This window comes from Myotis myotis, unplaced genomic scaffold (assembly GCF_014108235.1).
Source record: "Myotis myotis isolate mMyoMyo1 unplaced genomic scaffold, mMyoMyo1.p scaffold_m19_p_13, whole genome shotgun sequence".
Taxonomy (NCBI): Eukaryota; Metazoa; Chordata; class Mammalia; order Chiroptera; family Vespertilionidae; genus Myotis; species Myotis myotis.
The window spans coordinates 9,643,959-9,660,006 of NW_023416317.1; the positions used below are offsets into that span (position 1 = coordinate 9,643,959).

The following is a 16,048-nucleotide window of genomic DNA, read 5'->3' on the forward strand; positions in this document are numbered from 1 at the left end:
CAACAGCCCGAGGCGGCCCCGACAGACGCCCATGGCACTGCAGCGGGTGAATGGGAGACCACACCAAGGGGTCTGGATGGCATCTTGTGGGCATTGGAGCAGCTACCATGGGAGGGTTTAGGGCAGGGGCTCAGTGCAATGCAGTGACACTTCCAGAAGGTCAAGTTTCAGATACAAGAGTGGGTGGAGATGGCCCTGTAATAACAAGTAAGAATAATGATCAGAGTTGAAATAAAAGAGTAATGTCCATCCCAGTCTCAATAATAGAACAATGATTAAATAAATTATAATGTATCCATAAGGGGAGTGAATGGAGAGGCCACATTTGAGGGGCCCCTCCGGGGCTCCTGTCAGCCCCGCCTGGCACTCTACCCTGTGCTAGGTAAGCCAGGCTTTCCTCTGGGGTGGTCTGAGAAACAGATGCCCACACACCATGAGTGGGGAAGGGACTTTACCACTTCCCTCCTTCCATCTTTCATGACAGGCTGAGCTCCATCCACTCTCTATCCCACTCATCTTTGAATGCCAAGAGAAGTGAGGCTCCTCAGCACCCCACTTCCCACTACTATGGAAGTCTTGTTTTAAAGTCAGGTGTTGGCTCAGACCAAATGAAGCCCCATCTCAAAATCTGGAACTGCAGCTTCTAAGAACCAGGGACTCCGAGGATGCGAGGAAATATTCGTTAGTGGTTACCTGAGAGTACATGTAGGTATAGCGGGAGCATGAGGGAAAGTCCTCACCACTTGATTTCATGCTAACTCCTCCTGATTCCTCCCCGTGCTCCGTGAAGACCCGTGGCAACTTTCTGAGCATCTGTCTTGCATTTGCCTAACAAGATAATTAACACTTTTTGTCACTGTGGCAGCTTTGCAGGGGGTGGGGTGGGGGGGAATGTGACAGCCAGCGCCGCTTTGGTTAACCCTGCACTCCCCCGACCCAGGAAGAAGGCAGCTGAGTTTAGCATCGTCCGGGCAGAGGTCTCCACACTGACCTCTCCCGTTCTGTCCACAGCTGGGGCACCCAGGGCGACTTCTCCACCACCCACGCGCTGCCTGCTGTGAAGGTGAAGCTGTTCACAGAGAGCACCGGCGTCCTGGCCTTGGAGGACAAGGAACTCGGGCGGGTAAGTGCTCCCCTCACAGCCGGTATGCACAGAAGAGAGCAGGTGTCTCCAGGTCCCCCGAGGCAGCATTGCCAAGAGCTGAAGGACTGGCTTGGCCATTTAGATCCCGGTGTGCTCTCTGCATGGACGGTGCAACCTTGAGCAAGCAAGTGCTTCACCCTCTCCCAGCCTCAGCTTCCCTGCCCCCAATCTGGTCACCACAGTGCACGCTGCCGAAGACCAACTACCAAGCAGGGTCCTCCAACCTTCCAACCCACACCCCGCAGGCCAAAGCGCTCCATGCCCTTTACTATCCTGAAGTGAAAGTCTTAGGTGACTTAACAAACCGACCCACCTAACAATCTAAATCAACACAACATCTCATAAAGGGAGAATGAAAGGCAATGGCTCAATAATAGCATCATTTCAAGGTGTGAAATTATAAAAATCCGCTGTGGAGGTTGGCCACTCCAAAGCCTGAGCACCAGCGAACTGACTTATTGAATCGATAAGCAAGTGTTGGTAACAACGTTGCTTTTATTTCCCTGGAAAAGTGCTAAAAATACTTTGAGTGCATGGGTAACACATTTTTTAGGAGCTGGACTTAGTCAGTCATCAACAGGTTTTCCCACCTGCATTTATAGTCAGTGGGAATACTCAAAAGTCAGTGGGATGCAGGACAGCTCCCTATTGGAAAGGGTTATCTCACTCCGCTCCCGGATGTTTACTATCCCTGGGCCCACCATGCAACACCAACAGAGCTCAGCACCAACGATTTTCAACCAAAACAGTCCTCCCGCCCAATTTTTGAAACATCCGGTGGAAGGTACCACTCCCTTTGAGTACTACTGAGATCAGAAAGGCATTTTGTCTTGCATCTCAGCTATGGACGCTGCACCAAACAGCCAGTGGTCTTTTCAGGCCGGAAGTTAATTAGCTGGAAGGCTTCCATCACCCCACACTGCGGATAATAACATCTGAGCTCTGGAGGCAGCCTACAAAGGCACGGGTGATCCGGGATCAGGCTTCTGCCCGCCTCCTCAGCCCTTTGCTGCCACTGAGCCCCAGCATCTTCAGCCAAATTTGAGTCCCTCAGATAAACCAAATTCTTTCCCTCCTCAGGGGCCTTTCTGTCTGCCTGGAGCCCTGGCCCCACCTCCCGAATCTCTGAAAGGCTACCTCTTTATACATGCCCCTCCTCCCTCCTCGGACAGCCCTTGCTGGCTGTCCATCCTCCTTTAATTGCTACCGCAGCCTCTGTTCACATCCTCCACTGAGCCTATCACCACTGAGAGAAAGAGAGGAAGAATTTACAGAAATGTTTACCTCCGTCCTCCCCACCAGGCTGTGAAAGCTCCATGGAGACAGACACCTAAACGATTTTGTCTGCCACCCCATTCCCAGAGCCCAGCACATAGACTCTCAATAGACTTCATTTCCCACTGGCCGAATGGACAGTCCCTTCTGAAAGCTGTGTGACTTCAGCCAAGACTTCTGACCTCTCTGGGCCTCTGATATTTTATCTAGAGAATAAGAGAATACCCCAAGATAAGCACACAGGTGTGCGCACATCACAACGCCAGCAAGAACACATTACCCACGCTTCCTTCTCTCTTCCTTTGTCTTTTCACTTCCTTTTCTGCCTTTCATCTGTAGACCTGACCTGGAGTCATATTACTGGGACCCGCACCACAGATGGAAGTAAAACACAAAGCAAACAAAGCTAATACCAAAGGAGTGCTTCCCCCCCCCCCCCAAAAAAAGGAGGGGGATGAAAGAAAAGAAGACGTGTAGTGTTTTCTTTGAGAAATGACAAGTATTCATTTCTGCCCCTCGGGAGAGGCACACAGATGGGGAAGTCGCCTGCCTTTTATTTTTCTGCAAACTTCTTTTTCCATGAAGAATCGTGTCAAGAATCATGAGAGTCTCAGAGAGCTAGGATCTGCATGTTCGAAGGGACAAGCCCAGGAGCACTCAACCTGAGTCCAGGGAGGATTCCAGGGGACCCAGGAGCCCCTGGAAATTGTCTGCAAATAGTGTGGGGGGCGGGGGACGTGGACGGGAGGGAGTGGATATGTGCATTTTTCTGGACTCACTAGTTCAAAGCTTTCACCAGCTTCTCAAAGCTGTTCCCACTCAGAAAAGTTGAAACCACTGGGCTAGTCAAAGCCTTTCATTTTGTAGATGAGAAACTGATTCCTGAAGAGGCAGGAAGCTTGCCCAGAGCCCCCGGGTGTGCAGGGGCCCAGGCAGTGCTGGCCAGCGCTGTTCTACGCCCTTAATGTGCAGCCCCTCGTGCAGCCTTCACCATGGTCCCAGTGAGGCAGCTGCAGATAGCAGCCCTCCCGTACTGACCGGCGGCTGGGCCCGGGGGCGGTAATTCACCAGGAGTGATGTTGCCTCACCCAGGGCCGCTTTTACTACACCACAGCGTCCTCAGCCAAAGCACACTCCTCAGCTCTGTGGCCATGAGCTCGCCACAGGCCCCACACAGCCATTCTTTTCTTAATAGATCGTTCTCTCTTATATATTCCCCCGGCGACTAGTTTACACTTGTTCCTGCCACTTGCTCTGGAGCTGGCCTGCGGGCCCTCGTGCCAGCTGGGGCGCCCTCTGCTGGTGGCACCGCCACGGGCCGCAGCTGTGACTGCTAAGGGGTCTTTTTCAATGTGAAGTGCCTTGGAGCCCCCAGGAGAGTGTGTCTATGCCAGTGGTCGGCAAACCGCGGCTCGCGAGCCACATGTGGCTCTTTGGCCCCTTGAGTCTGGCTCTTCCACAAAATGCCACGTGCCGGCGCGCACAGTGTGATGTTGACTTAAAACTTTAAATAAAGTTTATTAAGTTAATTTTAGGGAACGTGGTGGAGTGAAAGAAGATGTAGTGTCGAGGATTGAGAAAGGTATGCTGAGATGGTTTGGACATACAGAGAGGATGAACAAAAGGAGATAGATGAAACAAGTATACAAGACGAGTGTGGATGGGAGAGTTGGAAGGGGTCGACCTCAGCGAACGTACCTCCATCAGGTTGAGGACGTTTTTAGCAAAGGCCAGCTTAGGAGTACCCTAATTAAGTTAATAACAATGTACCTACCTATATAGTTTAAGTTTAAAAAATTTGGCTCTCAAAAGAAATTTCAATGGTTGTACTGTTGATGTTTGGCTCTGTTGACTAATGAGTTTGCCGACCGCTGGTCTAGCTGTTCTTCCCAAGCGTAGCAGGACACCGCCACGTTCAAAATCCCAGTTCTACCTTCATTCATCCCACAGTAGTAACTTGTTTCATCTTTATTATGTTTCATTTTTATTAGCCTTTTTAATAAATAAATTAATTAATTAAAAGCCATGCAGGCTGTGAAAAAAATTAAATGGACATGTAGTGAAACCATTGATCCCTTCCACCTCACCCTAGTATCGTTTCCCAAAGAAAGAGCCTTGTTTTCAGTTTATTGTATATTCTTCCCCAAATAGCCTATGCACGTACAAGCATAGCATATATAGGCCTGTGTGCATATATCCCTCTTTAAAAAGGAGCACACACTAGAAAATTATTGTATGCATACTGCTCTGCACTTTGCTTGAATTATCAGTGTATTTGGAGATTAGTCCATGTCAGCCATATTGACTTCCCTCCTTTTTCATAGCTGCATAGTAGTCCATTGTGTGGATGCATCAGAATTTATTGAGGTTGTTTTCAGTCTTTGGCTATATAAACAAAGCTTCGGTAAATGACCTTCAATTTATTTCCTTGCACATATGTGTGTATCTGTATAGGATAAATGTCAAAAAATATTTTGCTGAATGAAATTTGAATTTTGATAGATACTCCCAAATTGTCCCCAAAGGAGTAGTATATGCCAACTGATACTTCTCCAAAAGGCACGAGAGTGACTATTTCCCCAAACCCATGCCCATACTCCAATACTATCCAACTGTTATGCATCAAAAATAATTGTGGCCCCATGTGTCCTGTCATTTGTACTATGCACAGAGCAAACAGGAACAATGGCAGGCAAAAACGTAACCTCAAAAAACGTAAAGGCTATGGACATAAAAACTAGGACTTAGAGCGCAGTGTGTGCGGGAGCCCATAGCCAGGGGCACAGTCCAGTCTGAGGGGTGGGGATGCCTTCCAGCCAGGGGAACACAGAGGTAGGGAGGGATATCAGGGTGAAACAGTCCCCTGGGAGCACCTGCCTGGGTGCCCAGGTTCCTGAGAGCAGCTGGGGCTGGCCGGAGTGCAGCTTACCGCTCCTGCACGGGGCCAATTGTGTTCCCACATCAGCGTCACCACATCAAAGCACAGCACACATGGCTGCGGCTGAGATGACGAAGTGCTTGATTAGCAGCCTGGAATGTCCAGATGAGGTGTCTGGGCTGCGCCAGGCTTACGTGCACCCAGAAGGACCCTAATAATTCAGCAAGGTTGACACGTACAAAGGAGTCGTCAACCGGTCAGGAGGGTGGGGATGAAGACAGAGGAGAATGCAGTGACCTCATCTCCCCATCCACGCTGGAGAGGAGGTCCCCCCAGAGGCCCCCACGTGGTAGAAGAAGTCTTTGTAGAGAGGCCAGTACTGAGCTGAGGCCATTTGCTTTGGCAAGCGGACATCATATTGTCCGTGGGAAACGCCCAGAACCATATGGTGGGAGGCCTGCTGATGAGCTCCGGGTGCCCAGGGCACTGCTCCCACTGACTTTGCCAAACGGGCAGGAGGGAAGGAGGCCCTGGGCCTGCTGTCTTCCGGCCCAGGCTGGGCTTCTCCTCTGAGCTCCCTGCACATCACCCCACCTCACCTCCCAGGAGAGAGGGTCAGCCTCGCTGGGATCAGCAGCCCTCCTCCCACCCTCCAGGCTCAGGTCTCAGGATACAGAAGATGACAGAGTTCTCTTGAGGGCAGGGAGTGCCCCCGCCCCCATGGCACCTTGTCTCATTTACGTCCAGCGTCCTCCAGCAAGTCCAAGGCCACTGGTGCCAGTGACGTGAACTTACACATTTGATGATTGAATCTTAGCTAAATTAACCCTAAATTAACAGAATGAACAAATGCCCAAAGAGATTCCCACAGAGGAGCTCTGATTGAAGGTAGTCCTAATATTCAAGCCTGGCAAGCAGCATGAAAACGGTGGCCTGCCCCCAGGCCTGCTCGCAGAGTTCCGTCACCACCCGAGACTAAGCGGCCGGTGATCACACAGGATCATGCCGGTCAGGACTATGGGAAATGCAGACTCACATCCCGTACCCTTAACGATCAGCCTTGCCCTGACCATATACAGCAAGTAAGGCTAATCATAGAACACAGCCACCACCATGCGCAAGACACTTAGACTATAGTGGTTTGTCTTTAGCCCACCTTTTAAGACGTCTGTATTTGTGTATGTTCTATGATATATGCAATTAATGTTAACACAAAGTAGACATATAAATGTGAAATATATATGGGTATATATTTTTACTGATATTTATATATCAGTGTATCAAATTTTCCCGTTTCGTTTTGTGTGTTTTGTTTGTTTGTTTTTAATAAACAAATTGGTTTTAATAAATAAATTGGTTTGTGGCAAGCCTGAGCTATTCTATCAGCACAATTTTTCCAAAGGCTCAGATGATCATTAGCATTTTTTTTTTAGCAAAAAAGTACTTTTAGACATAATGCTGCTATACATTTAATAGACTGCAGTATAGTGTGAACATAGCTTTTAGATACACAGAGAAACCAAAATCTTTGTGTGACTCACTTTGTTGCGATTCTTGCTTTATTTCGGTGGCCTGGACCTGAACCTGCAATATCTCTGAGGCGGCCTGTGTTCATGTTGACATATTTTATATTGATAGCGATACAGTTACAGACATTGGGCCAATCGTTCAAAAATATCTTACTGATGTAGGGCATGGTCAAAAACACGTTGGCAGCCTGTGGTCTGAAATATGGGGGTTTCTTTTATTTCAATCATAAGACATTGAGAAGACTCTAATTTTGTCTTTGGCAAAAATATACAAATTTCCCTTCATCAGAGAGAGGGAATTTAATGGAAAAAGGAAAAAGAAAAAGAAGAAGAAGGGTCAGGCTTGGAGTCAGAGGGTGAAAAATCAGCACAGCGAGGCCTGTGAAAGGGGCGGATGGTACTTTTCTGCCTCGGCCTATCCTCTTCCGAGCCCAGGCTGAGCTCGCATGACAGCGGGGCAGCCTCTGGGGGCCCCTCCCAGCCCTTCTAGAGGTGACAGAAGCCCAGGAGAGGGGCTGGCCTGCCCACTCCTGGAGAAAATGGCTTTGAAAGCAAAGCCAAAGCAACCAGGCCAGGCTGCCAGCCCAGAGGCAAAGCTCAGCCAGCCCAGCTTCTGTTGTCCTGTGTTTAGTTCCCGTTCCCGTGGTTGAGGGGATCTTCCAAATTCCGCTCCTCCCGAGTGCAGCTCCCCAGGCCCCACGTGGCTCCGGGGAACTCGTTCATCTTCCTGCAGAAGGGGAGTCACTGAGCTTCACTCACAGCCGGAGGCAGGGAGACCTGAGGCACAAGGCCCGCATGGCGGGCCATCCCCGAAGCCACTGCGGAGTCCGTCCCGGAGCCCACCCTCCCCGTCAGGGCAGAGCGGGCCTCCTGTGATGAGATGAAAGTGCCACTGAAATCGGTTGAGAAGTGTGACTGGCAGCAGGTCCCTTCCCTCTCTAAAGGGCACATTTCCCACCCGTCAAATAAGGTCCCCCCACCTTCCCTGCAGCCTCTGAGGGCTTCTCCTGCTGCGATGGTGGGAGGGATCCCAAAGGAAGGGAGGAGAGTGGGCGAGCAGTGCCCTGTGAGATGTAAGGTGTTTCTTCCCTCCACACCCGTCTTCTCTGGGAGGAGGATGATGGGCGAGAACACTGCTGCTGTAGTGCTTCTGAGCTTTGGAAAAGTGCGAGAGCAAAATCACGGAAACCACAATCCTTACTTTCAGAGAATTCGCCAGGGAGGGAGAAGGCAGCAGAGAACAGCATTTCTGTCCTCGGGCCGGGCGGGGTGGCAGGAGGCAGCCGGGTTGGGAGGCAAAGCCTTGGTTCTGAGTCCGATGGCCCGACCTGCTTCACATGACTGCCCTCCCTTGGGCGATGGAACCTGCGCAAGACACGCCTTCTCCGCAGCGAAGTTTCTCGTCCACCAAACATGCCCAAACAGCGCTTCTGTTCCCGGCTAAGACGGTTGTCCTTTCTCCCAACAGGTTATTCTCCATCCCACCCCGAACAGCCCCAAGCAGTCAGAGTGGCACAAAATGACAGTCTCCAAAAACTGCCCGGATCAAGACCTCAAAATCAAACTCGCTGTCCGAATGGATAAGCCTCAAAACATGAAGCATTCTGGGTAAGTGCTCCTTCTCTGAGGGGCAATTTTGGACACGCTTCTATTTATTTCTTAACATGTTTTCTAAATTAAAAAAAAAAAAAACCTGATCCTCAGAGAACCACATGGAAAGAAATACAAAAGATGCATGGGAGGTTATTAAAATACTTACTCTCATATTTACAGTTGTCCGCGGTCTGCATGGAGGATTGGGTCCAGGACCCCCCAGGATGCAATGGCGTAGGGCTTGCATGTAGCCTAGGCACATCCTCACATAAACTTTAAGTTGTTTCTAGATTACTTATAATTTCTCATACAATGTCAGTGCTATATAAACAGTTGTTATATTATATTGTTCAAGGAATAATGACAAGAAAAAGGGTCTGTACGGGTTCGGTACAGACTCAGCCATCTAGGCCTGATGACATAGTAGACACTGGCCACAACCTACCATTTTTAGAATATTTTTGATCATAGTTGGTTGGATCACAGGACATGGAACCCACGAATGCAAAGGGCCGGCTGTGCCATAAGCTTCCTCCGTTCTTAGGATCACTGCCCTGTGTTTGCCTCGGTGCTAACTGTCAAGATAGAACCATTTCCTTCTCCTCTGGACCGGGATCCCCAGGACAGCCACTGCCTTCCTAGACGCATTCTGGGTGATTCCGGCTTCAGAGGTTTCATTGGCTTCATCTACCTTGTCCCAGGCATTCTGATTTCTCAGCCTGTGACTCCCTCCCTTGCACCTTCGTTAACAACCACATACAGAGAGTGTGAGCGGTTGCCCTTGGTGACCTTCAAACAATCAACTCATATAGAGTCAGTTTTTCCCCCTTCTTATATTCCTGGCATATACATATTCCAAACTGTTGAATGGGAATTCTCCCGCATCTCTCTCCTCTTCAAGGTACACATCCGGGTTTCAAGCAAATGGTTGGAGAATTCTGTGGGGTTTCTGTAGCGCAGGGAGAAGTCGGCATCTTTAGCAAAACCCTGGCTCACAGCGGGAGACAGAGAGAGAAAAGTGAGGAGGGGAGGGCAGACCAAAGAGACAGGCCAAAAATATGAATGAATATCTGTCCTCAAAACTGCTCTTTAAAATCTTCCTTAAAGGGATCAGTAGCTCAACCCACATTCCTGGCTGTGGAAGCCTCATACCAGGAGTTTCACAAATACTCCCTCATGTCATCCCCAGAGCAAATACTTGGCATAGGTATTATTTTTCCCATTGGACAAGTTCCCACATTTTTTTTTCCTTGACTCTGCTGGAAATTGAACTAACTGATCTGGATTCAGGAACTTTTCTGTTGATTTATTTGTAAAATTATTAACATATTTCAGGTACCTTGATCCTATAGATGAAAGAAGAAATATGTAGCTCACTTTGACCTGTTCCATAGCTATTTAATATCACTAGACTGCCATTTAAAGATTACCCCTGCTGGGACGTATACCAGGAGGGCCTAGAATAGTCCTGGAAAGTGAACAGTGGGCACCTGGATACAGCACCATCAGAGCCAGCATGGCATGACCAGGGGAGCAACCTTAGTTGCACAAGGGAAGATTCAGGGAAAATGGAAATATTATGAACTATTTTTTCATTTAAACTTAAAATAACTTTACTGAGCCCCCTTGTGTGGGGGAGAGTGAAAGAAACTTTGAAGCAGTGTCGCTGCTTAGAGGGTTAGAGAGAGGAGTTTTTAAGAAGCCTGGCTGAGGCCATGAGTTGTATCCACTTTGCTGTGTGAAACATAAAAGGAAACTCAGAATTACCCCCTGGTTGGTGGACTGTGGTTCGTTGAATGAGCCCCTGGCCCGTTCAGAACAACTTTTCTTTATTGAATAGAAAAATGTCAGTAAGAACATCAACACCGCCTTTTGGCCTTAAGACATTGGTACCCGGGCATATTTGAGACTTAGCAACTCCTCAATGGCTTTCGAATTATTATCTTTTATATCCACGTAGTGTTTTAAGTTCAGGAAGTGCATTCACTTACGTGATCTCATTTCATCCCTGAAACAGCCTCACAAGGATTAGGTATTATTATCCCCCCCATCTTTTTTTTTTTTTAAGGCTCTTCTTTTTTTTTTTTTTTTTAACATATTTTATTGATTTTTTACAGAGAGGAAGGGAGAGGGATAGAGAGTCAGAAACATCGATGAGAGAGAAACATCGATCAGCTGCCTCCCCCCCCCCCCCCCCCGGACTGGGGATGTGCCCAGCTGCCTCCCACACCCTACCCCCCCCCCCCCCACTGAGGATGTGCCCACAACCAAGGTACATGCCCTTGACCAGAATCGAACCTGGGACCCTTCAGTCTACAGGCCGACGCTCTATCCACTGAGCCAAACCAGCTATGGCTATTATCCCCCCATCTTAATAAATGGCCTCTTTCTTCACCCAGTTGCTCAGACTAAGATCCTTGGGGTCACCTTGGTCTCTCTTTCTCTCTCACCCCCCATCTCATCCATCATCCAGTTCTCCTCACTCCACCTTCATAATGAAGCCAGAGCTCAGCCTCTCATCACCACCTCCACATCTCCACTAGAATCCAAGCCTCCAGCACTTCTCCCCTCACTATTGCACTCGCCTCATATGCAGTCTCCCCGGTGTCCTTGCCTTCCTGTAGTCCATGTAGAATAATTCTTTTGTAAAACACAAGTCAGATCCCATCACTCAAATTCTGGGGAAACCCCCACTGATTCCCCACCTCATTCAGAGTAAAAGTCAATGCTGTTACCATGGCTACGGGCCCTGTCTGATGAGGATTTCATTACCTCTCTGACCGTGATCACTGCTCCAGACATACTGGCCTCCTTGCTCTTCCCAAAGACTCCAAGTGGACCCCCACCGCAGGGCCCTTGTCCCCATGTTTCCTCTGCTTTGAATGCTCCTCCTCCCCCACGCAGATGTCCGCATGGCTCACCTGGGTTTCTGCATGTCTCCGCCCGAATGCCTTTCCGGGCCCACCTGTGCCCCCCTCTCTCTCTTACTCTGCTTTATTTTTACTAAAGACTTATCATCATCTCACATTTCATAACTTCCTTTATTCGTTTGTTGTCTGTCTTCCCCACTAGACTGTGAACTCCTTGTCATTAGGGACATTTGTCTTCTTTGTTCAAGGAAGCAAAGACAGAGCCTGACATGAAGTAAAAGTCCAATAAATTATTTGTTGCATAAATAAGTGAATGAATGAGCCCCCATTTTACAAATAAGGAAACTGAGGCTCAGAATCCACATTTTACAAATAAGGAAAAGACTTGCCCACGTCAGAGTAAGCCTCAGAGCCAGGTCTAGAATAGTTTTAGTACAACCTTAGCTACAAACCTGAAACTTAAATTCAATGAACCACGGTCCATCAACCTGGAGTAATTCACAACAATTCTGATTTTCCTTTTAGGTTTTAACAAATCCTTTTTTAAAAATAATTTTTTATTTATTGATTTTAGAGAGGAAAGGAGAGGGAGAGATAGAAACATCATTGATGAGAGAGAATCATTGATTGGCTGCCTCCTGCACACCCCCCATCAGGGGTCAAGCCTGCAACTAAGTATGTGCCTTGACTGGGAATCTAACCGTAACTTCCTGATTCATGGGTCAGGGCTCAACCACTGAGCAACACGAGCTAGGCTGTAGCTCCGCCTTTTAATGAGAATATTTATTTAGCCTATTTATATTTAATATAATTATTGAAAGGGTTAGGTTTAAATTACATTGCTGTTTGTCATCTTGCTAGTTGTTTTTTGTTTGTTCCATCTGATGTTTCCTTTTTCCTCTTTTTCTTCCTTCATTTGAATTAATTGAATGCCTTTATTATTCCATCTTATCTTCTTTATTACATTAGTATATAGAAATGCCAATTCGGCCAATTGCCCCTAGACTGTAATCTTTGGCACGACCACTTACTAGCTGAGGGCAAGTTGCTTACCTCTTTGGACCTCGTTTTGCTCAGCATGAAATGGAGGTAATGCTAGCGCTGGCCCCGAGGGTTATTGTGAGGATGAAATGAGTTAATAAATGTCAAGCATTTTGTGCAAGGTGAGAGCGACAGCTACAGCGGAGTCGGTGGTGGTGGTTATCATTGGTCTGTTTGCATTCGCCCATGCTTCGCGCCTTTCCTCAGCCAGGGTCCTGCTAGGCTGCCGCAAGACTGAGCCACTGGAGTCTCAGCGCCTCCCCGCCTTGTTCTCTCTCACTCCCCCTGGAGGTGGGGAGGCCTCTCGGTAGGAATCATGGTTTTTGTCTCACTGTGACTGCTCTTCTTAGAAAAAATCATCATAAAGAATTTCTCGGGGGGGGAAAGATTTTTCCCAGAGAAAACAAGGGCCTCCCTCTACTCCTGGACCAGGGCAGCACCAACCCCCATTTCTGGGCTTGTCAGTCACTCTGGCTCCTTTGTGAGGTGCTCATGGGCTATGTGAGGGGGCCACCTGCTCTTCTCCTGGCACTGGCTGCCCATCCCCAGGCACCCTAACAGAAGATACACAATAAAACATTTTCCCCAGGGATACCTATTGAGTGCCCGTCATGTGCACGCTAGTGCTAAGCACAGTAGGTGCTTAATAAACAGCTGAGGTCCTACTTCGCTTACAGTCACAAACACCACGTAAAGAAAACTGTCCCACATTTTTATACACCAGGTGCTGCCCTGCCGAGTAGTCCAGGGCAGGGGACCCTGAGGCCAGGGAGTCTTCCATGCATTTGACTGGGATTCCTGGGACTTAAGTTGAACCCAAGTGCACATTCCTCATGTCTCTTTTTTTAAAAGATGTTTTTATTGATTTTTAGGGAGAGAGGAAGGGAGAGGGAGAGAGAGGTAGAAACATCTGTAAGAGAGAAACATCAATCACTGCCTCCTGCACACCCTCTAATGGAGATTGAGCCTGCAACTTGGGCATGTGCCCAGACCAGGAATCAAACTGGTGACCTCTTGGTTCCTGGGTTGATGCTCTATCACTGAGCCACACTGGCCGGGCTTCCTGGTCTCTTGTTAGTCCTTTGTAGTTCACTCTGGCCTCTCATAGAACTAAAATGCCACAGGGTGTGGCAGGGATGTCAGTGGCCCACTGGCATGGGACTTACCGAAATGCTACAGGACAGAATGCATTAGAATCCTGATGCAAAATGTGACCTGGAGACCCACACCCAGACATGTGCACCTCACCCTGTCTCCCAACAGATAGGTGCCTGAGAGCAGGACATCGATTGAAATAAAGAAGCCAAAGGTGAATCCTTTGCAAAGATGGTAGTTACAGACTCTTTCTACTAGGACTACTCTTTCTACTACTACTACCACTACTACTAGTAGCAGCAAGAATAACAACACTCAACAGCAATGCCTAACATTATCAAGATCCTACTACACGCTAGTTAAACATTTGACATGCATCACCTCCACCAGCCCTCACAACAACCAATGGAGTAGGTGCTGTGCTATCCCCACTTACAGCCGAGGGAACTGAGGCACGGGCAGCTAAGCCAAGGGACAGCTCACGACAGGCCCAGGATCTCACCTAGGTGTTCCCACTCTGAGTCTGAGATATACCCACCAGGCCAGACTTCGGCTCACTGCACCACAGCGCTGGTTTATCTGTTCATAAACCCAGCTTTCCACATATCCAGGCGGCCTGGAGAGAGAGTCAGGGGCCACCAATGCCCACACAGACAGCTGTCCGTAGGGTGAGGGCCGGGGGCACCTGTGCGTCTGCAATGACAGGCTTCATCTGCCCCAGGTGCTTCCCCTTCTGTTCTCACAGCACACCCTGAGCGAGCACAGTGCAGGAGCCCACCAGCCAGAAGCAGGACGTTGCAGCCCTCAGTTTTCTCCGTTTGGACACCTTCAGGCAGGTGCCACATTAGCGATGGATTCTGAGGAAAACCTCCGAGGGGAAGCCCCCTCCACACAGATCACCCGCCACTTTCCACGGGAGGGCTGCTGCGTCTTCTCTGACCCACTCAGCTCGCCCACCTGGAGCCGTTCACCAGAAGTCCTCTCTCTGTGTGTCCAGCTGAAATAACTATTCCTGGTCTTATTTCAAGAAAGAAACCAAGCTTGTCCTCTAGGCCAGGAGGAGATGGTAGGGAAGAGGGTGCCCTAGAACCAGGCTGTTCCGGTTCTTGATTAAATTCTGCTGCTGCCATTCACCGCTGGGGCCCTAGGGAAGGTGCTTGAACTTTCTGAACGTCAGTTTCCTAAACTGAAAAGTAGGATTAATAGCAAATAATAAGTGTATGTGTTGTGCCAGTTATTGTTCTAAGCACTTCAACTCTCACTAGCTACTTTAATCCTCATGACTGCCTTTGAAGTAGGTACCACTGTTATTATCCCCATTGTACAGGTGGGAAAACTAAGGCAGAGGTAAGTCTAGTGACTTGCCCAAAGTCACACACAAACCTAGGCAGCCTGGCTCCACAGTCAAGCTCTTAACCCTTCCGTGTGGGTGCAATGAATTCCTGCAAAGTGCTTGGCATAGTAAAGAAGGCAAGCACAACTTCTCTCAGCAGTGCCTAGTGTTTTTATTCTGAAGAAAAGTTAGTGATTCCATGTGAGTTACATTCTATGGGAACCAGAGAACTCGTTTTCCTACTTCCATTCTCATCAACTAAAAGTATAAACGCTTTAGATATAGCAGCAGCGTTCATCGTTTCCAATCTCTTTATGTGGATTTAAGTTAAGGGGGGAAGAGAAAATGAGTAGTAGCTGCCAGTATAATTTCAGAAATTATGAGACTGTTACAACCTGGCAGTTGTTACTAAAAATATAAAATTCTCCATGCACTTTCTTTATTTGATCTTTTATTTCATCTATGTACATATGCCCAAGGAGCTCTCCTTTCACACATCTAGCTATTGTTTACTACAAGTAATGCTATGCTTTCCTCTGTACAGGGAGATATCCTATATCATAAAGCTCTAATATGCAAATTGACCAACAGCAGAATGACCGGTTTCTATGATGCACACTGACCACCAGGGGGCAGACGCTCAATGCAAAACAGTGCTCTCACAGGGGGGCGCCGCTCAGCCAGAAGCCAGGCTCATGGCTGGTAAGCGTAGTGGCAGTGGCTGGAGCCTCTTCTGCCTCTGCAGCAGTGCTAAGGACCCCTTCGGGGATGTCTGCCTGCCGGACATCCCCCAAGGGGTCCCGGACTGTGAAAGGGCTCAGGCCGGGCTGAGGGAACCCCCAGTGCACCAGGCCTCTGGTTTTATCATAAGGCAGCTTTTATTGGGCATCTACTTCCTGCCATGCCTCATGCTTATCCTTCTCAAGCATTACCTGCTTAATCCGCCCCCACACAACACAACCCTGGCCCTGTGTGGAGAACACTGAGTGGTTAAGCAGCTTGCCCAGCATCTCAGGGAACTGGCAGAACTAGCACTGGAAGGCTCCTCACCAGCACAGACAATAACCCTCTCTGTCCCTGTCCATGGCCCAGCCTCCATTTCTGCATGACTATCATAATACTAGAGGCCCAGTGCATGGAATTCATGCACGGGTAGGGTCCCTAGGCTTGGCCAGCGATCAGGGCCGATCGGGGCCCTCCAGCTGCTGCCTGGGGCCTCCCTTCACCAGCTGCCGGCTGCCTACTGGGGACTTCCTTCGTTCCACGCTGACCCCTGGTGATCAGCGCACA

General features: G+C 48.8%; 1 protein-coding gene across 17 annotated transcripts in view; it reads left to right on the top strand.

The window, feature by feature from the left end:
* The window catches only part of CADPS (calcium dependent secretion activator), a 457,537-nt gene that overhangs the window by 273,576 nt on the left and 167,913 nt on the right, over positions 1–16,048 (top strand). For all 17 annotated transcript variants that reach the window (XM_036331698.1, XM_036331680.1, XM_036331681.1 and 14 more), the window contains exons 7-8: positions 1,012–1,123; positions 8,295–8,434. In XM_036331698.1, the coding sequence (XP_036187591.1) occupies positions 1,012–1,123; positions 8,295–8,434 (252 nt within the window). The remainder of the gene's footprint in view (positions 1–1,011; positions 1,124–8,294; positions 8,435–16,048) is intronic.